The sequence below is a fragment of the Poecilia mexicana genome, unplaced genomic scaffold (assembly GCF_051168715.1).
Source record: "Poecilia mexicana isolate PSO_F unplaced genomic scaffold, ASM5116871v1 scaffold_21, whole genome shotgun sequence".
NCBI lineage: Eukaryota > Metazoa > Chordata > Actinopteri > Cyprinodontiformes > Poeciliidae > Poecilia > Poecilia mexicana.
The window spans coordinates 12628483-12654088 of NW_028263390.1; the positions used below are offsets into that span (position 1 = coordinate 12628483).

At 38.4% G+C, this 25606-nt stretch overlaps 2 protein-coding genes and 1 non-coding gene across 6 annotated transcripts; 1 reads left to right on the top strand and 2 right to left on the bottom strand.

Moving 5' to 3' along the window:
• Positions 1-582: 582 nt before the first annotated feature.
• On the bottom strand, positions 583-3598 carry LOC106928313 (adenosine 5'-monophosphoramidase HINT3-like). Of its 2 annotated transcripts, none has more exons than XM_015004473.2 (5): positions 3418-3598; positions 2802-2919; positions 2646-2710; positions 1487-1613; positions 583-1351 (listed from the first exon to the last, which is right to left on the bottom strand). In XM_015004473.2, the coding sequence occupies exons 1-4, from the start codon at positions 3538-3540 to the stop codon at positions 1500-1502; spliced, it is 420 nt and encodes a 139-aa protein (XP_014859959.2). In that variant the 5' UTR covers positions 3541-3598; the 3' UTR covers positions 583-1351; positions 1487-1499. The 2 variants fall into 2 exon arrangements, with proteins under 2 accessions (XP_014859959.2, XP_014859958.2); XM_015004472.2 differs by having other exon boundaries at positions 2641-2710; positions 3418-3597.
• A 744-nt stretch (positions 3599-4342) lies between these two features.
• ncoa7b (nuclear receptor coactivator 7b) lies at positions 4343-18700 on the bottom strand. 3 transcript variants are annotated; one of them, XM_015004479.2, is made up of 17 exons: positions 18501-18700; positions 17605-17752; positions 12196-12341; positions 10388-10458; positions 10136-10243; positions 9944-10045; positions 9674-9799; positions 9098-9282; positions 8563-8684; positions 7823-8380; positions 7490-7661; positions 7207-7354; positions 6980-7105; positions 6549-6701; positions 6293-6388; positions 6128-6201; positions 4343-6025 (listed from the first exon to the last, which is right to left on the bottom strand). In XM_015004479.2, the coding sequence occupies exons 2-17, from the start codon at positions 17640-17642 to the stop codon at positions 5890-5892; spliced, it is 2361 nt and encodes a 786-aa protein (XP_014859965.2). In that variant the 5' UTR covers positions 17643-17752; positions 18501-18700; the 3' UTR covers positions 4343-5889. The 3 variants fall into 3 exon arrangements, with proteins under 3 accessions (XP_014859965.2, XP_014859962.2, XP_087858275.1); XM_015004476.2 differs by having other exon boundaries at positions 8563-8717; positions 18501-18699; XM_088002149.1 differs by lacking the exon at positions 18501-18700 and adding an exon at positions 18252-18423 and having other exon boundaries at positions 8563-8717.
• Positions 18701-18879: 179 nt separating this feature from the next.
• On the top strand, positions 18880-18951 carry trnae-cuc (transfer RNA glutamic acid (anticodon CUC)). The gene has a single exon. It is a non-coding gene; the product is annotated as a tRNA-Glu (tRNA).
• Positions 18952-25606: the final 6655 nt, after the last annotated feature.

The following is a 25606-nucleotide window of genomic DNA, read 5'->3' on the forward strand; positions in this document are numbered from 1 at the left end:
TTTTTTCCCCCTCTCTAACATGTTGGTTTATATTTGGTTTATTTGTAGCTTAATGTCACAATAAATGTGGAAAAGAGTGCTGAAATATTTTGTCTTGATCATCATCATAAAAAACTGACAATTTTTAGAGGTATGTAAACTTCATTATGTCCATTACAAATTGTCCTACAAGCAAGGAAGCCAAAACACACTGACAAAATAAAAAATACGTCAAACGGATGAGTTTGATTTCAAAACTTAAATTACAATATAAGTTGGCTCATATGCTATACATCTTTAAAGAAAGACAACAGACACAAAATTTTAACTCTTGACTCCAAATGATGTGAATAAAAACTATTTTGAGGTGACACAAATACTGAGAATTGTTATCCTATAAACAATTGTTTCATCGCTTTATAAGTTTAAATGGACATTTAGAACTTTAAAATAAATCCAAGAATAAATACAATAAGTTTTCTTTTCAATCACAATTGTATCTTCTATTGTGATTTAAAAAAAGATTTTTGGTGTTGAGGTTTCATTTCACTGATAAAAACCACATTTTAAAAGACGTACGCATCTTTTTTATATATCAGACCATTTTTCAAACAAGTCAAAAATCATCTTTTAATGTTCATATTAGTTATCTAACAGTTCATTTGGTATTAATTATAAATAACTATAAAAAAAACAATTGGCTTTACACAGATTTCAGTAAACAATACAAATCTAAAATTGATGATTTATAGGCCACAGTTTGGTTTATTGTCTCCTTAACATGTAAATGTGACTAAACATAAAGATAAAATGATTTAAATAAATGTGTAGGTTGTACAGTGGTGCAGTTGGCAGAATAGTTGCCATGTAACAAGAAGGTCCTGGGTTGGAGTTCCATCCAACCTGGATTTTGCATGTTCTCCCTGTAAATGCATGGGTTCTCCCCGGGCACTTCGGCTTATCCGTAAGTGTGAGTGTGTGCGTGTGTGGTTCTTTGTCCTGTTTGTCTCTGTGTTGCCCTGCGATGGACCGGCGATCTGTCCAGGGTGTATCCCACTGGAGGTGGGCACAAGCCCCCCTTGCGACCTCTGTGATACATAATGGATGAAAGAACAATAAATATTCAAAACGGCACACCGGAATTTAGTTTTTCTGTCTTAACAGCCAGTGCTTGTAAAAAGTCTCTTTCCAGGCTGAGTTTTTTTTTTTTTTTTTTTTTTTTTTTGCCACAGCTGCACAATCATGAGAGGTTCCTTCGCTGTGGTCCCTTTAGGGTAAATGTCAGATCCAAAACCTAAAATCCCAAATATTGTCTAAAACTTGTAAAGGTAAGTGGAGACACTTTCTTTAGACGCTCCCTTAGAGACTGTTCCTGGAGAAAGAGTAGAGAAAGGACACACGTCGTTATATCTGATTCGTGTAATGTTTTCTTCTTTAAGTGAAGAAAACATTACAATAGTATAAAAAATAAAATAAAATAGGAAGAGAATTCGTTAGCCAATCTCACAGTAATAAAACGGTCAGTTCCTGGGGTGAACTTGTGCTGCATATAAGTTGAGATCTGGCTGGCCGGGGCGAGCACATGGAGGTGAAGGTGTCCTACTGAGATGAAGGGAGGCTGGTGGAACCCCAACCTGAAGAACAAACACACATCAGTGCCACGCTCAGTTTCTTTTTGCTGCAGTCTCACAATATGTGAGTGAAGCGGCAGATTGAACAGAGTTGCTACAAGCTTGTCTTCACTTCTAATGTCTTGTATTGCAGCTGACTCAGAATTTCAGGGTTCTTTTTCAATTTCCATTTTAAAGCACAAATAAAAACACTTCCTACTGAGTTTATACACTAAGTATTTGATTCATTCTTAATGATAACTGCCTCCAATAACTGGTGAACAGAAAAAAAATATGCACATTTCTATTTGAGACCTGCAAAATCAAGGGAAAAAAAGAAAAGTTAAAAAAGAAAGTTAGGAAGGATTACAGAGTAAAAGACAGCAGGGCTCATGGAAAGAAGAAAGGAAAAATTGCAAAAAAAAAAAAAAATAAAGAGAATCAAGAAGAAAGGGAGAAAAGAAGGATGGATGGAAACAGGTGAAAGATTGGAAGGATACAAAGAAAAAAGGAAGAAATGTAGAAAGAAAGAAAAGAATGATAATTTGATAGAAAGTCTGTAAAGTAATTTTATTCCCACCAATCCAGGCCTGAAATATATTTGCACATATTTCAGATTCAAATTCAGTACTTTCCTGACATTTCCAATGTTTTTAAGATGTTTAAAGTAATTTTATGGTTAAATGAATTGCCTCACTATGGCTAATTTGTGGTTAAAATGACCAACCTTTGATCATTTTGGTTGTCTGTCAGTTTATTTTTTCCTTTATTTCGTATATTGCTCTACTGTCACAATCTGTGCAACCATTTCCACCTGTCTCCTTGTGGACATTTTCTGGTCACCCTGCATGTTGTGTTTGACATGTTTTGTTTAATTTCTGTTGTTTTGTTTTATAAACTACCCATTTTACATTGCAAACATCTTACATTTCTATTTTATTCCCCTCATGTAAACACTCAAGAAGAAGAAAAAAAAAAACAGAAGAAAGGCCAGAGGAAGTTTGCTGGCCACAAGTGAGAAATAAACACACTTGTCAGATTAGTCACCCACCTTACATTCTCCATATCGGTGATCCCCTGGTCCAGGAGCACTTCTTTCCCAAATTTGGCCATCCTTTCAACTGTTGAACACACGGTTTGTTATTGCTGGCTGCTATGAGCAGCATATATACAAATATAATAGAACTAGTGAAAGGAGAGCATGTCACCGACCGAGGTCAATGTGGCTTCTGTTCAGTGATTTGCAGCTGACAATGTGGTCTCTAGGAATAACCAGGTAGTGATGAGGAGCAACAGGATCAATATCTCTGAAGCAAACAAACTCTTCGTCCTGCAGAAAAGTGAAACTATTTCATTTGAGGTCATGATGCCTTAAATGAGATGTTGACCTGGGTTCTTTTAACTTCCTGGATGATTCAGAGAAGTGCTTGTCAATACGTCAGACAAGTTCTATTCACTTTTTTTTCTTTTTACTTTTAAATATCCCAAACACAAAAATAATACCCACTTACTCACCCAAAGAGAACCCACATTCAGACGTGATATCCATTTAAAAATTCTGAAATGTATAATTCAATTCAAATATACTTTATTGATTCCAAAGGGAAATTAAATGTTGTTGTAACTCGTATTAATTCAAATTCTTCAAAGAGTTATTGTAGATAGATCAATAAAAATCTTGGACGGGGTTTTTATTTATTTATGTATTGCTTGTCATGTTCTGTGACAACGGAACGAGACAAGAGTTTCAAAACATAAATCTGAAACTCTGGCCTAAGAGTTTCAGCTGTATGATCTCTCCTCTTTAAGCCCAACAAAAACTCCTTACCTGCTTAAGAATGGTCGTTTCTACGTCTCTATTGTGCGCAAAATGGCAGAAAATACACGATTCATCAAACTCTTTACAAGTCTTTCCTTCCATCTTCCCTCCAGGTGTTTCTTCAATCCGCATTTCCCCATCGGATACGGTTCCTCCTGTGTCTTCCCTTTCAATTTGTTTTTGTTCCGCATTACATGTCTACAAAAGATCGTCAATTTTTGCGAGTGGACATCACTCGTCAGTTTTCCTAATAGATAAATGGAGATGAAGTTAGGTTAAAATAATTTAGAAAGACCTTAAGAGTAAAACAAAAGTACCATTTAGTTAACATATTCAATTTGCCAATCTCTTGAATCCCCCGAACACATTCGAACCTCCTTTTAAAGCTAAACTGAGCTAAAAACTGTTCGTAATCTACAGAGTGATGCATCTTTTCTGAAAACGGTCTTTGTTGAGATGACGTTCTACAGCGCGTGTCAAACTCAAGGCCCGGGGCCCAAATCCGGTCCACCACGGGTTTTTGCGGCCCTTCAGACTACAGAGGGACATAAGTCTAACCTTTAAGAGAACAGTTGTATATTTAAATTTTATCAATCAAATCAAAGCAGTTTTTATCTGTATGCTGCCAAATTACATCTCTGTGAAAAGATGTTCCATATTATTTAATTTGAAGTACTCACTGAATGGAGAGACAACTATTTATTAATATTTTAACAGTTTGTTATTGGGTTTCATAAATACATTCTGGCACAACTGGCTCTTTGAGGACAGTTGTGACCTGCATAAGGCTCTAAATGAAAAATTAGTTCGACATCCTATTATCTACAGGCTATAACATCAGGGGATTATGTTCCAGTACACATGTTCCGCTTTCAGCAGTGGAAAAAAAAAAAAAGCTTTCAACTCTCAACAAACTGAAATCATGAGCAGCTCATTGTTATATTTATGTTATATGTTCGACATTTATTTAAATTTAAATGTGGTGGCAATAACAACAATAAATAGCTTCTTAGAGACATCACAGAGCGCAGCAGTTTTGAATTCACAAGAAATAATACTTGGGGAGCATTCACAGTTACAACACCAACCAGCTCTAAAGTAATATCGCTCAATTTTAACATGAAGCATTTTTCGGGCATTAGTGAACAGAGCATGGCAGGTAGTGGTGTTGTATTCATGCACTACAAGCCTGCATCAGACACAAAAAGAGGCTTCATTTCTGTGTTAACAGATCTGACTGTGTAGTTAGTGCCACATCAGAGTGGAATAACAGTTGATCCCTTTTTCTCATCAACGCTTAGCTAATGTAGAGAGTGAGGCGTGGTTGGACTTCCCTTTTCTGGTTAAAGATTCAACTAGATTCAGTAACAATTTAACAGTAATATTAAAGTAATGCTCATTACCAGGGGCCACAAAGGCAGCATTAGCTGCATCCTGTAGTGCAAAGTGGCATCATGTTAAACTGGCTCAACAACAATGACCAAGTAAAAAAAAGAAAAAATAAACAACAGAAAACAAACCAACAAAAATTCTTACATAAAATTACTCAAAACAGAAATAAACTATGGTAAAAAAAGAAAAAAAACAACAACAACATAATACCAAAAAAAGGAGCAGTTTTCTCATAAAAAAAAGAATATAAAAATAAAATGCAAAAATATTCTTATAAAATACAAGGTCAGGAACAAAACATTAAATTTGGTCATTGCAAACTTGTTTCTGGCTGTAGGAGTCTTTTTGGATCACATTTCTTCATTTGGAAAGTGAAACGTATCTCACTCTTGCCATTTCAGAGAGTGGATCAGTTACCACCAAAGAGAAAAAGTTACCACCAAAAAAAAGAGAAAAAGTTACCACCAAAGGAGAAGCGAATGCTTCAGATGGAAACAATTTAGCCATTTGTCGTTGAATGGATTAAAATTAACCCTGGCAATTGTCACTTTCCTTCAAGTTTTGAGTAAACTGCAGCAATAACAAAAAAAAAAAAAAAAAAAAAAAGATTGACATTCCGAATTTCTTCAGTACATAAATATGTACATTGTCAAACATACAAATATTGTCAACACTGTTGATAATTTCTGTAAGGATTAAGCCCAGATCATTCTGAGACTTCCTGGTGTTGATGGGAATAATGTGAACATTAATGTGAGAACTTTGGCCTCTTTAGGTCTTAGCCACACAGTCAAAGAGCAGCTTTGAATGCAAGGCAGCCTTCACGCCGAGGAAGCTGGAGCCTCTGTTCCATTGGTAAGGCGGCGAATGAGCTCAGGGCATTTTGTCGCACTTCCACTTGCAAAAGCAACTGGATGTAAACTCGTGATCAGGCTCCCTGCAGAACACAGACGCCTTTGCCGCTTGCTTCTGTCTCACATAACACTCAGTCCCTTTCATGAGTGGCTCCAAGTGATGCATAACAGACTTGGGAGTGTTTGTCTAATGGCTCAAGATGTGTAGATGTGTCAGGAGCCTGAGCAGATGAGGCTACTCAAAGGTCCACACCTCCAGGCTGTGGATGTTGAAGTCCTCCCGGGCGGAGAGTGGCTGATTGTTGAAGGTGGCGCACTTGGTGGTGGTGCCTCGGTACAACTCGCCGTCTAGCCAGAGACCCAGATGGCCGCTGCAGTAGAGGGGACACAAAAAGTCAGGGAGCAGCTAAAACGCACTTTTCTGTTCAACAGCCAAGTGACAGCAAAGGGAATAACGTGGCTGTTGTACACACCCTCCTCCTCCCATCTGCAGAGAGTCAGTGTTGCCTTTCACAAAGTAAGAATTCTCCCCCGTCCAGCGGTACACCTGAAATCATGCCAAATTACGTCAGAATTAAAACACTCTAAAGTGAGTGCAGATTTCTGGGATGTGTTTATGGAGATACTGAAGCACGAACCTTAATTTCAGGACAGAAGCTGTAAAGGAATGTCTCTCCAGTGCCATAGAAATGTTCACTGACTCTGAAGGGGTGAGTTGAAAAAGCTCCAAATATCTGTAATAAGACAAAAAATGAAATATACAAAAATAACCTTTCTGATAGAAATATCCACAAATGACATGACTTGGGGTTTGTGAAGTCTATATATATCTTTCACCACTGTGAGGCGCCAAAGATAAACAGTTTTATCTTGCACAATGAGTCTGTTATTTACTTGCTCATCCACATCTTTGACAACCAGCAGCACGGGACTGTCCACATCTAACAGGTTCCTGTACAGAGTCTTCAGACTGGTGCCATGTTTCTCAGTGCTGTAGACCAGCCTCCACAGATAACCCTGCACGCGGGCTGGCAGGCGACAGGCAAGCTGAAAGAAACAAAACAATCAACTATTAGACTGTGAATTAAGGAATTAATACTTGCATAAGCACCTAGGGTAGGATTTAATATGTTTATATTTCTTTCTACCCCATTTTAAACATAAAACCAAGCTGTTATGCTGTGATTTTTTTTTTGCATAGATTTTTTTTGTCGTGTTTGACAAAGTAAAATGAAATCTCAGTTTAAAAAAAAAAAAAAAAAAAAAAAAAAAGAATAAAAGGTTTTGGGTGGTAGGAAACCTGCTGTATGTCCTATACAACTTACCTTCTCAATGTGTGTATCTTGCAGCAGATCACTGTTATCAATAAGCATGGGCAAAGCGTCGACCGTGGAGTCTCTGTCACAGCTGCTGAAGCTCTGTCTGCGTTTGGCCTCGTCGATGGTGATGATCTAGAATACACAGCAGGAAAAAAAAAAAAGACAAAAGAGGTTAAAGTGGGGAATAAAACACACACACAAAAACTGGGGCGATGGTAGCACAAAATCCTCACCTCCCAGCTGCAAGACGCAGGGTCACTGAAGAAGTTGTCGATCATGTCCAGCTCGTCTTTCTCCACCACAACAAAGCCCTGCTCACGGGCTTCCTTCCCGTACACATCAGGAGACCACTGGACGAAAAAGGAGTAGAGACTGTCCACCCTGAAACACACACACGCACACACACACACACACACATCTTTCAACAGATTATCCTCGAGGAAAAAAACAAAAGACATTACCATTTTCTGATGTTTTTTTTTGGGGGGGGTGGGGGAGAGGGGAGAAAAACATCACCTCTCCTGTGGAACAGCAAACCAGTATTCTGGCTGCCTCTCCCGGACTCTGACCGAGGAGGCGGGACTGGAGGTCATGCAGGTGGCGAAGGACTTCCTCATTGGCTTCCCAACCTTGAAGCACAGGAACATGGGTGGATTTTTGCTCTTCTCCTCCGATGGTAAAAGCATGTCTGCCAAGCAAGACAAAAAAAAAAAAAAAAAAAGAAGAAATTAAAACTTCTTAATGACACAGTTTTATTCTAACTTTTCACAGTTCACTGAAAAGTTTGAATTTTTGAGTTGTAACATATTCAGCATATAAATACCATTAATAACCAACCCTCTGATGTACCTTCTATTGGAACCTGCATCCTCTTCAGCAGCCAGGACCTCATCTCTGATTCCTGGTTCTTCTTTTGTCTCGCCTCCTCACCGACTCTGTCGCCCTCTGCTAGTCTGTCTGGGCCTCTTCTCTCTACCTCCGAAGCCTCCTGCAGACTCAGCCTCCTGAGTGTTTTATCTTCTACTCTACTTGGCAGCTCTTCGGTGCCTTCGGGGTGCGTATCTTTGGTTTCAGTTACCTGCTGGCTCAAGGGTTTAATCTGCGAGCTACCCTGCTTCTCGGTCTCCAAGGCAGACAAGACTGACTCTCCGTCCTCTACGGAGCTGTTCTGAGCAACACCTTCGTCCTCTTCGTCATCCAGCCTCCCTTTAGCTCGACTGAGTGCTGAATGGTCTCGGGACTCTTGCAGGTTGAGGCAGGTTGGTCCTACGTGATCATAATTGTCTCTGCAGTGTGTAGTCGAGGAGCTCCCCTGGGTCTCCTCAGTGTTCCAGCTGATGATCGGCTCCAGATCGGTAAATCCCTCATCCGACGGAGACTTTTCTGCCTGCTCCCCCTCTGTACTCACTGAAAATAGGGAATATGTTAAAACAAAGCCCTGTACAAAACATAAAAGCCACAATAAAAGCATCTTTTACTTTTAAAGGTTTTGAGTCCTTTGAGCATATTTGACCAGTCGATTTTGGCATACCGCTAATGCTATGGGAGGGTATACAGACTGGAAAAATCCATATTTGATGACGTCTTACCAGTTTCAGAAAGAGTAGACTCAATGTCATCCAAAAATATGGGTTGTTTGGGAACCAGAGCCTCGTACCGACTGAAAGGGTTCAACTCCTGCTCCGATGGCAGCTGCTCCCACTCACCTGGCCTGTAGACAGGACACAGATCCTGGGGTAGGTCTCTGTGAGGACACGGGACATCACATAGACGGGAAACAGGATGGAAGGAGGGGAGGGGAACAAAAAAAGTACAGGGGAAAAAAACAACAAAGAACATGACCAACTTAAATTAAAAACTGCACCCAACTGAAAATAACAAATGTGATGTGAGGCAACAAAAATCTCAAACAAAGGACACATTTTTAACAAACGAAAACGCTCACGATAGGATGGATGGGAATTGGAAATGTAGCGTTCTGAAGAGAATGTCAGGAAAAAAACAAAAAACAGCTGAGGACAAGAGAAAGCTGAGCTGGACTCAGGATAAGGGAAAACAGGAGTAGAGGCGAAGGCCAGGAAGGATGGCAAGAAAACGGCAGAAATGTGGAGCGTCAGCTCTTACGATGGCAAAGCGTCTTTGAGCTGCATGCGCGACACGTCGTCGTACAGCGCCACGGAGACCACCTCCTCCATGGGGCAGATGAGGCCGTACTCCTCACAGCCGTTCTCGATCACCAGGGGGTCCGACTTGTGAGGGTCGAACATGATGTTGTTGGGCGTTACAATTAACACACCGCCCACAACACCCTAACACAGGGAGAGCAGCTCTTTAAACTATGATGGGGAATGAAGTCTGAGAGTACAAATATTTTTTTTTTCCAAACTCAGCATCGTCCAAACTTGGAAAATGCTTAGACCAAATTCCACAGTAAAATTTTCTGCGTAGCATATGTGCCTCAGGGTTTTTCTTTCTTCCATAAAAAATACAACATGAGAATGTACATATTTAATTATCACTTATGCATAGTATACATTAAGGTAAGGTATACACAACAGCCGGAGCAAAAGAAGACAAATCATTTATCAACATCAAAGGACATGCATGAAAAAGAATAACTTTCTACATTTCAAAGAAGGAGTCTTTCGAGATTTAACCTACATTTTAACCAGACATCAGCAAAGCATGTAAGCTTCTCACCATGCCATCGGTGAAGTACTTGCAGCTCATCTTAATGAATTTAACCGTTGCCGGGCTCTCGTCCTCAGAATTTGGCGAGAACTCCCGACGGATGGACTTCGCTGACCGGCAGCTTTGAGTGCAATCCTGGAACGAGTTTAAGGACAAATCCAATAATATGTGCACAACTGAAGTGTCAAGATTTGACACTCATAAATGCCACGGCACGCTGTTAAGGTATTTTAAGGTCAAATAACCTAGCGGCAACATCCCAGACTGATTTCGACTCACTTGTAAGGGCTTGTCAGAAACGCCGTTAGTGAAGGAGGCGTCAGAAGCCGTTGGCGACTTCGGGTCTGTTTCCGCTTGACTCACATCGGGAACAAACAGCTTCTGTAATGACAGTGGACCGGCCAGTAAATAGTCAGATAATCTATAACGACGACGCAAATCAGCCCGACCGGACAGTTTCGGTCCTCTCACCTGGCCAGGGTAGACGCTGCGGGCGAAGAGCTTGTTCAGCTGCACCAGCTTGTTCGGGGTGATGTTGAATTTAAGTGCGATGCTGTTGATGGAATCATCAGGTCCCACCTGCAACCACAGATCAGCCTTTATGTGAAACCTAGCTTCTGCAGACTTTCTAAACACACACACACACACCGCTTAAAAATGATGCAAAATGAATAGATTAGCATCTTGTTTTTCAAACTGTCTAGAGAGTGTCGGGCTACTCACAATGAACTCTACTGTCCCCGGCGGCTTCTTTTTCTCCATTTTTGCCTGGTTGTTACTTTTACAGCCATCACCTGAAAGTCGAAGAAGAATTATAGACTCTAGAAAAATATTAAATATTAGAAATCTCTTCATTGGAAAGCAATGTCTCAATAAAAACACAAACTTCAAAGTATATTAGTAGGGTTCGTGTGAAACATGAAGCATAACTGCAAGGGGAAAATAAAAAAACTAAGCTGAAAGAGACAGAGCAAACATGTGGAGGACGATGTCATGTGATGTCGCATGAGGATGAAATTGAGCAAATTATTCACACCCTGGTAGAGCTAGACCTTAAGTCATCTTTTAACGTTTTAAGTCGCGTGAGAAAAATTAGCTACATAGAGTATATGGTATTGAATAGTCATGCCACAACAAAATTTAGAACCTGTGATTAACATATGTAAGGACAACTTACATTTTGTAAATTAATTTAAGACATTTTAAGGCCTTAATTATACATACATGAATTTTAAGATTTTTTTTTTTTTTCAGGAATTTGTGGTCATGCTGTCAAAGTCACAACTCGAACCTCAGAGAGAATCTGTGGTGCAGTGAAGGGCCTTCACATCCACTGAGTTACTTGTCTCCCAGTACCAGTTATTTTTTTCTCCCCATTATCATCATTCAGCACGGGATGCAGCAGTTCTTGTAAGCAGACACACAATCAGACTCCTGTTGCAGATCATTCCCACAGTCAGCACTTTCCTCTTGCCAGGGCGCAGAAGCTGTTAGTGCACAATTGACCGAAACGCAGTGCATGACTAAGACTGCTGGAACGTTTGCTGCATGTGCCCGGACAGCCACTGCTCTGACCTCTGCACTTCACCGAGTCTGCACAGAGCTGACACTGTAATACCACAACGTAAATTCAGTCTGTGTGTACAGGCTAACACCATTGTGATATTACACTACATTTAGGGAGAATAGAGATCCTGTAAAAAAAAATAAAATAAAATTACCCATGCACATCAAATAAATGTAAAAATATATTTAAAATAATTTAACACCAAAACTTTTATTTAGGTATAGCGCATGTTCACCTTTGTATGATGTACTACTTTTACTGTTTGGTTTATCAATACAATGATTTATTTATAAGTATCCACAGTGAATCTTGTGAAGGACTCATTGTCAACAAAACAAAACAAAAAAAAACAAACACTATTTCTACCATTTCTTTGCACTTTTATAGATCCGATAAAATCAAAGTGCAAACAGATTATGCAGAGTTTTAACATTTCTTTCAGGATTGACTAATTAAAAGCAAATCTTACTGCATGCAGGCTTTGTGAACAAGGTGTCCTAAGTGTCCTCACTGACTCTTAAACAAACCAGGAAAATGATTACGCAACTTCCCATTTAAATCTGCTGAGGTTGCGTCAATGCAAACGATTCCCTATTTCGTGGGGCTTGTGTGTTGCTCTGAGACCACAGGAAACATTTTAAATAAAAAGAGGAATGTTTGTAATTCTCACAGTCACTGTCAACAGCTAACTCAGCAGAATAAGTAGTTTCTGAACAGAAACACCAATGATTAGACGTCTGCAGTGGTTGAATATGTCGTGTTACATGTAACTGTCAAATGCGGGTTTCTTTATTATGCTCAAAACAAGAAAGACATCAGAGTAGGCCAAAAGATACATTATCCAACAATTTCTAACCCAGATAGATTTATCTTACTTCTGCTCAAACCCACTAGGTGAAATTTGACAGTAATAAATGGACTGTTTATGCTTTTCATAGATATTTGAAGAAGAATCAGCTCTCACCCAGATCTGCAGGCGGTTTATCCGTTACTCTGTGCAGATCCGCCTTCTTGTTGGGATCCGTGTCACAGGAGGAGATGATTGCCGGACTCGGCTCATTCTGGCTCTTTTCTGGTTGGGTCGGCTTCAGCTGCTTTCGCCTTTTCAGCCTAATGAGATAGCAAAAAAAAAAAAAAGGAAAAAAGGACTTGTTTACAGGAACCTGGAAAAATGGTAAGACTGTTGCATATACCATAATCTAGATCCTTTTTTAAACAAAGTGGATTTGCAATAAACTGTAGATGGAGTGAGTTTTGAGGCCTCCTGTCAAATACAGTTTTTTTTGCAGTGTCAGCAGTATTGTCTTCCCAGACTCTTCTTACTCCCTGTTTAATCATTGATGGGCAGCAAATGATGGGCGTACATTATGGAAGCATACTACTGTGAAGTACACGGGTAGCCAGGGTTAATGGTGAGCCACAGGTTATGTACTGTGCCTCGTAAGTGTATCTGCACCCTTTGAAGAGCATAAATATTAGTTGTGCAAAAATCTGGCTTAGATGTTTCAACGTGAAACTGATGGTTGAAAGAAGACCAGAGGAAGTTTGCCGATTGCGTTTAGATCAACGTGCCATCTTTCATTAGAATGGCCTAGTCAAAGTCCAATCTAGACTGAAATTGGTGTTCAGAGATGTTCTCCATTCGATGTGACCGATCTTGAGCTATTGTGCAAATGTGAATGGTCTCAAGATGTGTGAAGCTGGTGGACACACACACACACCCAAAACATCTGGAACCCAGTTTAGGGGGAGATGAATAAAAATGCACGGCTCGCTTTTTAAAAAAATTTTATTCATGAAACAATTTGTAAAGCAGGCATCTTTTTTTTTTCTCCACCAGAGTCTAGACTTAAAATCTAGACTCTGTAACATCAGAACAGTTAAAGAAAGACTTACAGTAAACCAGCACCACTTTGTGTTGACTGATCACATTAAATTAAATTGAAGTTTGCAGTTGGAATGTAACAGAAATGTGTAAAACTTCAATTGGTGTGGATACTTTTGCAAAAGCACTACATGCTCTATAAGAAGATATCTCAAGAAAAGATAAGCATACTTATTGGGGGAACTGGGGTAATTTCCAGCACAGCCCCAGGTGAAGAGCAAATAAAGGAACATCACAACAACAGGATCTTAAGTATTGAAGTGCTTTAATGGAACGGATGAGATTGGGTCGATAAGGCTGCAGAAGGAGGGAGCTGAGGTCTCTCCTCTTTGTAGTCTTAGACACAGCATGGATCTCTAGAAACTCAGCAGTAGTAGCATCTGTTTCGCTCGGGGGCATTTCTCATACTGCACAGATCAAAAGGGTTCCTTTCATTTCCACACTCTGCTTTTCTTCTTTCGCGTGTAGCATTCGATTTGTAAACGGCACCTCTGCGGTGCTGTTCTACAAACCAGAGTCTGGGCAGGAACAGATTCGAAAGCCCTGAGACAAAGCAAAGTCTTGCTTGTTGAATCAACCAAAAATGTAACTTAGACTTTTGGTTGGTGACCACAGTTAGTTCATACGACTTAAAATTCAGATAGAATTCCTGTTCTGTACAAAATCTGAACAAAGCCTTCTCATTTGAAAAATAAAAAATAAAAAATTGAGTAAGCGCAATACTTCCAAGAGCCACAAAGTGCAGGTTAACATCAATTATTATCCCATGTCCTTATATCTCCCCGTCTCACTGTTCCTGACTAAATGTGTAATGTTTTAATATTCATTTCTCCAGAAATAGAAACATACAACCAAAAGTCAAATTAATGAACTATATCATACGACAAATCCTAGTACATTAATCTACAGTGGGACTTTGACATTAGTTTATTGCAGAAGGATTTTAACACACCCACTTTTAGCGCAGCAATCAAGTAAGAGTGATTAATCCTCAGCTCAGAACATATAGCATCTCTTTATGACACTTGAATGTTAAGATTAACCTTGGCTAGCATGAGTCTTATTGCTTATTAGAACAACAGTGTGTTGGTTTTACATTCACAACTTTGTTTTGACTTTTGCTGCACTGAAGCAATGATTGTGCACCATTCAAAGAAATCGTGCATGAATAAACAAGCGTTTGCCAGATAGCAATCAACTACATCAACAAAACATTACTTTGAGTCGTAATAGTGAGCATAACTGGAACAAAGCAGTTCGGTGCCTAATGACTTTTGCTTGGACAGCAAAACGCTGGGCGGCCGCATGTTGACCTTTGCTCGATATGTCAGGAAGCGAAGTGGCACCCACTTCAAATAGGAGGGGATGTGGTTGTTACAGCAGTAGCTGTGTTGGCTGATAAGGACTATTTTTGCTACGAACATATTGATTCTTTTCCCAAACACACCGTGAGCCACTTGGCTCTACAGCACTCCCTCCGAAGTCACTCGCTTCCCGTGATGAACAAGCCTAAATCCAAAAATAGGTTTAGAATGTTGAAATAATAATAATAAGAAGATTTTAACTTCTGAATTTGAGATTATTATAGACACATAACTGAGGAATAATCAAAGCCGTTTCGACTTTTACATCTCAAATCGGTGCGTTTCCCTTTTGTAATAGCAAGTTAAATCTCAAAGCTCAGGCTAGCAGAGGGAAATAAAAGTCAGGAATGAACCATGGCAACCACGGTCGGTATAAAACATACTGCTCCACGCACCACCATTTTCTACCAAAAAAAATCCAAACAAACAAAAAAACAAACAAACTGCAAAGCACAAAATAGCAAAGGGTAAAACAAATTAAACATTGTAGCAGTAACATTAACTACCACTCTGTCCAGTTAATCCGTGATTCAAAGCCGAGCTTTTAATATGAAAGAAAGCTCTGAATTAAAATCACAAAGTGACCGCTTGATGGTAGCTATAGCAATAGGCATATTAAACACCTCTGTTTGACAGAACTCCATCTTACTGCACGTGAGACATCAGACACCTCTGGGTAACTTTATTAGAGGTGATCTGCTGCATGTTGCTTTAGATCTGCTTAGTGCCCATACAGGTAGACCTCTCCTAATAGTACATAGAGTCAAAATCCCATTAAGAACCAACGCAATGATGATCCAATAATTAAAGTCCAGTATTTCCAGGAGAAAAGACATGACTGATGTCTTATTTGAGCCAGATTGTCAGCCCAATCAGAACATGAAACCGGAGCCATAATGCAAGGGAAACAAGCCCATAAGACACAATTGAATCACATACCCACTCTGAAAAAACCAAAACGCTGCGCTAACCATCCGGGCATTGATTGTGTTTAAATCTACTTCACCCCCCACCCCCCATTTAGGAAGCAACTGAACACTCTACTTTATGATTCACTCCTTCCACAGGTATAAAAGTTGATTTGTGATTATATATGGTGCTCACATCCACTGAAACACAGGATGCACAAACATCCTTTTTTTTCCGTGCATCCTGCACAGAAAAAAGCTAACAACCTTGTCCAAGAGGAATGAATGCTGCAAGTCCATGACTCGATGTAATCTGCTGAATTTCCTTAGACAGAAATGTTTTGTGCAATTGAATTTTTTTTTTTTTTGTAAAGTGTCCTGAGACAACATTTGTTGTGAATTGGTTCTATGTAAATAAAATGAATGGAATCAGAATAAATAACAACTGGTGACAGATTTCACAGTAATCAAACGTCTGAACTGCATGCAGCTCGCTGAAGCACCTCACCTGCAACAGACGTCACAGACTAAGAGCTGCAATTTGCTGATAGCTTCACAAGTTCTCATCCCTCCTTACTCCGTAGCTGTGAAAAGTCCTTTTCCACTCCTTTCCCAATATCGTGTTTCACAACACTGCCAAAATCCAATTTTAAAGTCAACAGCCAGTGCCTCTCTGTGTGAAACTCTGACGCACTACTGATTAAACGGAGGTCTTGTAAGGTGGGTGTAGATCTGCGACACGTAGCAGAGATTGAAAATGCACAATTACTCAATGCGCCTCGGTGTTCAGAACGGATGATGAACAGAAATGCCGAAGACTTCCAAATCAATAAATATGTTTCGTCAATACAACCAGGAGATGCTTTTAATATTCGAGCATAAGCTTGAGTCTGGTACAATAAATTCTAGCGCTAGTAAGCTGGCGTGTTGGGTTCTCCAAACGAGAGAAATGAAAGAGAGTCACGCAGGTTTAAACCTAGATTAGCTGCATAAGAATGTTGAGCTGAGAAACTGAAAGTAGCTTAGAAGGATTTAGCTTTTGTTGCAGATGAAGTGAGAAATCTCGGACTCCTCGCTTGCTTGTGAATAAGCCGAACTGTTAATTCTGAATGTGCAGATGCCATCAAGCTATTTCTTTCATAATTTGATGCTTTCTGTCGTTTGATTTTTTTTTTTTTGGGTGCTAAAAAATTTAATCTCCATTTTCTGTTTGACTAAAAGGCTAATAAGTAGCAACTGGGATAAGGTGTTTCAAAAGGTGAAAGCTGTAAATAAATTGAAAATAATGTCTATATACAAGGCTTCAACTCAAACTCAAGAGTCATAACAGACGAGTCAAACGAGTTTTATTCACTGTGTTTACAGACACAGTAAACATATGGAAAATTATTAACTACCCAATAAAGTTTACTTTGCAAACAGCAAATGTCTGCATTGGAAGAGACCGCAGCTCTAATACAAGCAACCGGAATGACTGAACTACAGTAGTGGGTGGCAATAAATTAAAGATCTGCAAAATTACTATTAAATGAAGAAAAGTCACCAAATGTTAGCTCGTTTAAATCTTAAATGAATGTTTTTTTACTTAAAAGTATTTATTAGAAAACGTATAAATCGCTCAATGTCAATTCACTGCACATCTCTATTTCGTACCCTCATATTGACACTTTGTCCTTTTCTGTGCTATGTAAATAAACCTTGACTTGACTTTTCTGCTTTCATTTCATCCCTATAAACAACCATTTGTCTTTTAGGCATTTTTATGATTTAGAAAAATACCTAGCTCAATTGCATATTAATTGCTTTACATTGTACCATGTTTCCATGATTTGTGGTCATAATCATTGTTTGTGCCAGTTGAGTCCAATATGACCTCAGATCTGAGCAATATCCAACTGAAACATTGTACATATATATAGAAGTCATAAAACCACATTTCCATACAATACACAATGAGTAAATTATATAAAATTATTATAACAACAGTGAGAGGTTTGTACTGTCTGTGAATGTGAGGGTTTTTGAAGGCTCTATGGAAGCGTGTGGGAACAGAGATGCGGCTTAGTTCTCTAATGCCTTGGACGGGCAACGATAGCACCAGCTTGACTACCTCTGCCTGGTCATTTAGGCATGAGCTCAAATACAAACATTGGCCCTAAACATTGCAAAGCAAGAGACATTTAATATAGACAAACAAACCCCGAAGAGTGCCTTACCTGTCAAAATATCCCTGCTTTCTCTCTCTTTTTTCCATCAGGCTTCAAAAATCTGCATACAGCTACAGTAAACACATCCATACAAACATCCACACACAGCCAAGCTAGATGAGGATCCCGCAGTTGTCTCTCACACTTATTTTTCGTCCTGCAAATGAGAGAAGGAAGGAAATCAGAAAAGCTCTCAGTCTGCCTTCTCAAGCTTGCAGCACTCCGTAGGGCTGCAAAAACCTAATAACGCATCCCATAAGTCAGTCGTCTTGCGTGGAGGGCGACAAAAGCATCCCATAATGATCTTCGTGTCAGGTTAATTAGCATAAAGGGAGAAAATGCTCCTTTCACAAGCGCAGCTGCTCCCGATTTCCTGCCATAAACATGCGTTTTCATTATGTAATACAGCTTAATTGTAGGAGTCTGTTTGTCTATTATTAGCACTGAGCACTGGGAATCCAATTGATGTAAACAGCCACACTGAGATACAATTATCACGACGCTAAAATTAATGAAACGATTCAAGACATACTTAAAAAAAGAGGACAAGTTGATCCATGTGTAGCTTTCAAGTCTTATATAACAGGTAGATTGTTAACCTTTGAGGAAACGTAATAATTGAAGCTACGTTGTTTAAATTTAGCTAAATAGCTTACTTATCTTGACCAGTCGAAGCAGCGACAGCAAACCACAAAACAGCCAGGTATGTTATTGTCAAAAAACCGCCCGAGCAACCGGCAAATTTAAGCAAACAAAGACGCATCGAACAAGGTCCAGCTTTCTTCCAGCTGACCACACACAGCTGCTGCTAACGCTGCTACAGCGGCTAGCCACTTTGTTTACACACAATAGCAACCTGCTATTGAAGGTAGGAACGGAATTGCGGTTTAAAACCGTTTGCTTACCCTGAGACATCCCTGCTCCTCCAACCTGTCTCAGCAGTGGGCTGTAACGTCTTTGTGCAATGACTCCATGACGCGCAAAATTGATTTTGAAAACAGGTAGCTGAAGCAGCTCACACGCCAGGCGAGCATCTTCGAAGCGCTACATGAAGCCTCTCCTTCTTTGCAACGCCCTCTGGCGTCGTCAGTGCCAGAAAATGGGGGAAAGATCGTCCCTTTTATGTAGAATTACATCTCCCTTTGTGCTTCTTTTCTATAAATGAGGCAACAGGGCATTTATTGTACAAGTTAAGCAGTCATAGAACAAATACAACAAATAACCGACATAACATGACCATCGTAAAAGAGTCAACAACATGTCATGTATTTATTTTGAACACATTCCCTGGTGGTCTAGTGGTTAGGATTCGGCGCTCTCACCGCCGCGGCCCGGGTTCGATTCCCGGTCAGGGAACTTTTTTTTTTTTTTTTCAATTTTAAACAATTAATTATTTAGTGACTGCATAAAGTGTAATTTTTTTTAGTATATCGGCAAAGTGAAAATAACTAAATGATCACATAGGTATGGAAATAAACATAGCCATACATTTGTTTCCCTACAAATAATATCCTTAACCTAATTAGATAGCTCAACTGAACAAGGACGTCAAAATCAGAAAACTTGTGGTGATGATAACATCACCTAAAAGACCCCCAAAATCATAAATATTTACTCAAAGTAACTGGAACTGTTATTTTGGGACAAAATCACCACATTTTAATATATCATTGAGTAGTTGAATATAATTTATTTGTGGCAAAATAACAAAGAGCAAACAAATAAACAAAAAAAACATTAAATAAATATATCCATTTACCCATAATTATCTAAATTTACAAACAAACAAATATTGTGCTGATTATGTTAAAAGCATATGACTACTTTTTTATGATCAGTTGGTAAAAACATAAATAAAATAATGGAGTTATAATTATTTACTAGTTTCAAATACTTATTTAATACATTGTTGTGTGTTTAAGTCTTGAAATTATTCATTTACATTATGATAATCTGTGAAAATCATTATTTTATCTTGTCTTAAGATGTGTTCATTTGACCCATTGAATTTGATCAAAACAGCTGACAGAATAAACACCGGATCTGAAAATAGAATAAAATCTTAAATGATTCCACTTTCACCAAGTTTGAATAGAAATGTATGGATTTGAATAGCAATTTATTCTTTCACTTTTATTTTTTTATTGATGTAGTCATAGTCGATGAGTTTGTTAAATAAGTGGCAATAACAACATTGATTTAGCATTTCTATCTTTACTTAAGCAAATTATAAACTATATATATATATATATATATATATATATATATATATATATATATATATTTATATATATATATATATATATATATATATATATATATATATATATATATATATATATATATATATATATATATATATATATATATATATATATATATATATATATATATATATATATATATATATATATATATATTTTATAATAATAAATTAAATTGCGGCACTCTCTGATGACATTTATAACAGGAGCAGAACAACCACAAGAGGGCGCCAAAAGATCTGTCGTGTTCAAATCCAGTTATCCAGTTGATCCACTCTGCAGTAATGCAACTGGTGAAAACAAAAACTGATATTCACAACTCAGAATTTTTTCTTTGTTAGGCTTGTTTTGTTTATCTTTCTTTTTTGTTTTCCATTTAAATCCTGCCCCAGTGTTGTATGATGTGAACATATGTGGCTATCATCATCAGACCAGGTTGCCGCTGACAGCATACAAAGCAAATCTGAGAACTACAACCACTACAAGACTTTAATGAACAACCACCTAGTGAGATGCTATGCTTCGAAGCATAATCTATCCATTAACATATTTTCATTTTGTATATTACATACAAATTTCCCACCTCCTTGTAACAGAAATACAATCAAATTATTTTTTCTTAATAAGAAAAGACAGTGATGCTGAGGGTCATCTGTAACTTTATGTATTATTGTTAAATATAATTGGGTGCCAAGACAGCAGTGACATTATCAAGCTCAAGTGAGCCGTGTAGGAAAGACAAAGGCCCCGGCATTCTAGCTGGACGGCCTACAAGTTAACCAGTTCCTTGCTGGGTGTGTATCTTGGCTGTTATTTTGACAGGCGCTATCACTGAGAGAGAGGAGATAAGTTGTCTTAGGGATCGCCATGGCGCCGGTGTGTCGCTCCTCTGGCCTGTTCAGACTTTTGTTGGCCTCCCTTCGGCCCCCCACCTCCTCTCCTTGCCCTACTCAGAGCAAAGGATCGTGGGGAGGGAGGTGGCTCTGTTCAGAAGCAGGGTTTGTGTTGGCGGGGACGCTGTGGAACTGGGTGTCATTGTCCCAGATCCACAGAACCACTGTGGGACTGGAAAATTGGACAGTTCAAAACATGGCCTTCCACCCGCTCTTTTTCAGTAAATGTTGTCGTTTATCTGGTTCCAGAGAAGAAATTAAAAGACATCATGTTGAGTCCGAGATGTATTACATGGTCACATAATTCAAGCGCTCAAAATGCCAAAAAATGGGGTAAACTTTAAGCTCATATTTTTCAAGATGTGCACATCAAACAGACCATCATTATCTGTTTGGTATGTTTGTATTTATGGATAAAGGGATAGACATAAAGGAATTGCACAATACACATATATCAAAGTTGCGGCCCATAATCAGCTCTAATGCATCCCTGGATGCACAGTAAAATGATATTTACCCACTTCCAGATTTCTTCTGTTTGTCTTTTCCCCAGATTTGCAGTGTCCAGACCATCAAACGCTGATCAAAAAGCTGAGTTCAGATTCACCGGCCACACCCAGCATGGATCTGCCTGGCCTAGAGTTGGGAAGTCACTTTAATCTGTTGTCAGAATCTGTCTGATAAGATGAAATAGGCTAAAAGTTTTCCAAAAGCAAGGGATCATGGCCTGATCGAAAGTAATCCAAGAACTGCTGAGGAACAAAATCATCTGTCGTTGTCGTCTGTTGCTCTAGGAAGCGTTCTGAGCACAAAATGGAGAAAACATGAAACAGTGCAGTCTATCAAATTTACTCCAAGACTGCATTGCTGAGTCCAGGAGATCAGAAAAAAACTTCCTTAGCACTACAGGCCTTAGCCTCAACTAAGGTCATGATTCAACAATAATGGACGTGTGCTTCTTGTTACTTCAGGCACAAAACTAACACAGCATTTAAGAAAAAAAAAAAATCATATCTGGATTAAAACTGGTGGCTATAAGGTGACAATCTTGGGCTCTTTAACTACTGCAGGTTCACTTCTGAATAATTTAGGAATAATTTAAAACAAGCTAAAGGCTTTGGAGTAACCTGGACAATTTCTGAACTTAAATGTGATTCTAAATTGCTGTGGTAAAAGCTTTGATTTTGCTTAATTCTCATGGTCAAAAATGTCCAATTCAAACTATTCAGCAAAGAAAAGTGGGCCAAGATTCCTCCACAGTGATGCCATCAGAGCGATGTAGATTTAGATAGTTCTTTTCTCTTTGAATTATTTGAAAACTGCCTTTTTGTACCCACCCAGCTTTTCTTTGTCTGATCTTAAAACATGTTGGACCAGACCCAGCTGCAGAGGAATTTAGACGGGGATGCATTTTGCCTAATATAAATACATACGTTTATGTAACGTTTTGAATGAAACAACCAAGTTGTTTATTAATACAAAATATCATTGGTATAACAGTGAAATGCAAGTGCACGGGTCAACAGAATACACTAAAAAATTATGCTCAGATTAGCACAAACTTTAGCACTTATGTTGCAGAAATCTAAGAAACTAATGTTTACAGTCTTTAAAGTCTATTTATTTGAATGAAAATAATCAGACCCTGTGACTGATTTCTCCTCGCAATAGACATATTTTTCAAAGCAAGTTATAATCACTCCTTACCTGATAAGACGATGCATCATCATCCCTGCTTCTGGCCTCTGGTCTCATGTCTCCTCCCTGGTTTTGCTCTTTTGATTATAATAATAAAAAAATATAATAAAAAAACCCCATAAAAATGTGATAAGAAATAGCAAACACGATTTCTGTGCAGAAATGAAGGATGATTCTGTTTATTCCTAGTATTTTGTTTTTCTAGAAAGGGATGTAACACAAGTAACAGGATTAGCATTCCTACTAAGGCGTTTAAGGTGACATATTGGCGTGGATTAAGTAGTCATAAATAAACATTATTTGCATCCCACAACATTACTCAAATTAGCCTACTTGGTTTATTTGAAAAATACAAATATGCAAATTGGTTGCGGCCATAATTCCAGCACACATGCTCAGCAACATGTCTCCCCTCGCTGACCCACAGGTTTAAAAAGGACGTTAGTGTGTGAACGCTTATGCTGAGTTCAAAGGCGCCTCGGAAAAATACACTACAGCATGTTGACTGGAGATTAAACAGTTGTAAACATTGTAATGATTGAGAAAAAAAAAAAAGTGACGGGGACTCAGAACGGCAAGTACTGGAAGCAAATACCTTTCACACCAAAAACTTAGCAAGTTCCTGCAACAATCTAAAGATTTATCTAGCTAGCATCTCCTCAGTACTAATGCTAGAGTCATACCTTGCATGATGATCTACATAACCTTGTTAATTATCTTCTTAATCAATGTTGATAGGAAAAAAAAATACATGTGTTGTTTTTGTTTTAACATGGACAAACCCGATCAACATGATTGTTTTGAGTAGATAGAATTTAACTAACTTAGTAGGTTACTGGTGAAATGCATCTTTCTGTAAGAGTCTTTTAGCCATACTTAATACTCAAAAATACTGATTAAAATCTACCCAGGTAAAGTAAAATGTACTCAAACATGCACGTTGCACCAGCTTCACAGATTCAATTTCAACACGTTCTCTGATCAGTGTATGCCTTTTTCAGCAATTTCTCAATAAAATTGTCAGCATTTTGCTCTTGTTTTAGACATTCTCCCAAGAGTGTAGACTAAAGGCTTTGTTTTGGTAAGTCAGTGCAACTAAAGATGATATCTTGTCTCTATCTGCTTAAACTGACACAGAAGTCTGACCCAGCTCGGTCCTTGGATTGATTTAAAATCATTTTGCGCAGACGTCAAAAGCTCCAGCTTAGACTACGGCCACTGATAACGTCAAGTACACAGTGGCAACAAGAAGGAGAAAGACCTAAACACTGAAAAAGGAGATGTCACACAAATGATAATTGATAGAGACTATGGGGTCATAATTCATTTATAATAAGCCAAAACATGTTAAATAAGTGCTGCTGTATTATGGGGGGGAAGAAATCATGTGTTTTGTCTCAGAGTCTCAGAGAGTCTCAGATGATTGATGTTGATAGAGGGGTTGGGTCATAAACCAATTAGGGCAAGAAATCTTGAAAACAGAGCCAATCATGAAGATAAACAACAGAGAACTGAGCGTCCCACTTACAACACAGCTTCGACATAAATAAGCACAGCACTGAAGAATCTGAGATAGCAGAAGTTCAAAATGAGATGTCCATGTTTGTGTTATAGAGATTTTATTGTAATCACAATTTTCTTCCTGCTAATCTATTTATGCTTGCATCGCCATGGTTTATTCAAAATTACAGCCTACTTTCTGATAGTTAGCGTCTTTATTTGTCCTGCCATTGTTTATAAGATTAGCAGGGAATAGTAGTAACTTGGTTTAGACTTTGAATGTATTATTTAGCCCTAAGGTTAGCAGATAATGTAAACCCAAAGAAAAACAATTAAAGTAAGATCTTAAAACAAGAAAACACAATACAGTAACTTTCCACATTTGTTACGGGCTCTGGTAAAGATCTCTGAAAAGTCATGCAGAAGAATAAACTGAGGTTTATCAGTTGCATAATTCCACATGGAAAAATCCAACCCTTCTGAATTGTGTTTATTAAATGGAAAAAATGTCTTTGTGTGTGTATGTGTGTGTGTTTTTTTAAAAAATAAAATAAAACCTAATGTGAAGAATTTGTGATGTCTATGAAAACCTTGTTGAAATGCATGCTTTCATAAACCTTCCCAAATAACTGGACATTTTAAACAACAAAAAAAAAAAATCGGTGGCTTCTGCAAGTGAACTGAAAATGAGCCGTTACTAGATCGCTCAACGTCCAAAACGAAAGGTCAAACGAACACAGAAAAAGCATACCAGACACAAAATGAACCTTTTCCATGGCATTCTGACTCCCCAGACCTAAATCCTGTAGAAGACCTTCAGGATAACCTGAAGAGAGGAGTACATAAGGCAGGCCCAGCAAATGACACAGAGACACTGAACAAAACAAAAAAAAGGAACGGACAAAGAGACTTTTCTGTGTTTGCTCCAACTTTATGAAATGTTGTAGCCTATGACTAAGAAGAGAGAGGTGTACAAAACTTTACAAGAGGATGCTTGGGTAAAATATACATTTGTGATTGTTTCTGTAGTGAATAAATACACTATAATTAAAAATTGACTTTTCACTGTGTGATTATGCTATTGCAAGAAAAGGTCAGCATGTGCGTCATTTAGGTATGCTTATAAGCGTTAATCTAATCTAATTTAATAAAAAAAAATCAGAATGAAATTATTTAGTTACGTTCAGAAATTGGACTTTCACACTATAAAAACTGATATTATGACATACTAATTATTAGTTACTGACGATAATTTGGCATTCACCTTAAAGTAAAACATGCAGCAATGTTTTGGACTCAGAACATTCAACGCTTAAGTCAGGTTCAACAGACCTTCAAGTATGCTAATTTCCACTCTGATTTCCCTTCCAAAAAAAATATTTTAATTCATAAGTGTAATCAAAGGAGGAAAAAAGTGGGAGAATGCTCCTGAAGCTTGAACATATGGAGGTGATTAAACATGAATCTATGAAACTTAAGAAAAAGAAGGGAAATATTACTGAAAGTGGCGTATGAGGCGAAAAGGAAAAGGAGAAAAGTCACATCGGTCTGAGCAAGAGCAGCGATGGAGAGGAAGCGCTTTGTGAGTCGTGAGCTATCGTCAACACCGTCACATCGCAAATCCTTAATTACGCTGACGTTAATTGCAGGTAAACG